The 1,052-nt window shown below is 46.8% G+C and overlaps 1 protein-coding gene across 1 annotated transcript; it reads left to right on the top strand.

Moving 5' to 3' along the window:
* Positions 1-213: 213 nt before the first annotated feature.
* On the top strand, positions 214-747 carry LOC147503857 (uncharacterized). The gene has a single exon (XM_086604982.1). It carries the CDS (start codon positions 214-216, stop codon positions 745-747), a length of 534 nt encoding a protein of 177 aa, XP_086461108.1.
* The last annotated feature ends 305 nt before the right edge of the window (positions 748-1,052 follow it).

Raw genomic sequence — 1,052 nt, 5'->3', positions numbered from 1 at the left:
CCGTTGCAGCAGATAAAGGAGACTCAAGTGATTAAGTTTATATGGGAGAACATCATATGTCAGTTTGGGCTACCATTTGTCATCATTGCAGACAATGGGACATAGTTCGCACGAGCTAAGGTGGCGGCGTTCCTCAAAGCCTACAAAGTGAAGCAAGGGTTTTCGGCCCCCTATAACCCAGAAGGCAACGGGCAGGCGGAATCTTCCAACAAAATGATACTAAACAATCTGAAAAGAAAATTTGAAGATAGGGAGGGCGCATGGGCCGACGAGTTGAATCATGTTCTTTGGGCTTATAGAACCACCCTGCAAACCACCACCAAAGAGACCCCGTTCGCCTTAGCGTACGACATTGAGGCCGTGATTCGCGCGAAACTGGTGGAAACTACCAGGAGAACCAAGGCAGTGGAAGAAGGATCAATTTGGTGCATTTTGGCTAGAGATTTGAATTTGGCAGAAGAAAGAAGAGATGCAGCCCGTATCCATCTTGAAGAGTATCATCGGAGGTTACAGAGGCAACACAACAAGCGGGTCAGACCGCGGAAATTTAAGATAGGAGAATTGGTGCTCCGCCGTGTGACGTTAAGCACTAAGGAGGAAAAGGATGGGAAATTGAGTCCAAACTGGGAAGGGCTGTACACCGTGCTGGAGGAAGGAGGGTCAGGAACCTATAAGCTTCGAACAATGGAAGGAAAGCTAATAGCGAGACCTTGGAACGTCAAAATGTTAAAAATGTTTTACAAGTGAATGTATTGAAGTTCAGAGCAATGCAAAGAGGGTCCCGAGCAGAGGACTAAAGTTGCTTATAAATATATAAAACCGTAACACTTTTGTGAAAAGAAATAGGTTTATTAGGCAAAATTTCTGAATGGGAACGCGAACACAAAAGACACATGGGACAATGAGAGTGACCCCATCTAGCTCTTATAGAGAGAGAAGCAGCGAGGGGATGAGCCCTTCCCTGACATTAGCTTTGGAAAGGGCCCTGGGCAAGACGAGTTGCTCCAGTAGGTCCTAGAAGCACCGAGCACACAGAGCAGGATGAGCCCTCC

Source organism: Coptis chinensis, chromosome 4 (genome assembly GCF_015680905.1).
Source record: "Coptis chinensis isolate HL-2020 chromosome 4, ASM1568090v1, whole genome shotgun sequence".
NCBI lineage: Eukaryota > Viridiplantae > Streptophyta > Magnoliopsida > Ranunculales > Ranunculaceae > Coptis > Coptis chinensis.
The sequence above is the reverse complement of the archived record's forward strand: the minus strand, read 5'-3'. Positions and strand labels throughout refer to the sequence as shown.

Coding starts and splice junctions, on each gene's coding strand:
- LOC147503857 (XM_086604982.1), top strand. CDS start 214: ATGATACTAAACAATCTGAAAAGAAAATTTGAAGATAGGGAGGGCGCA.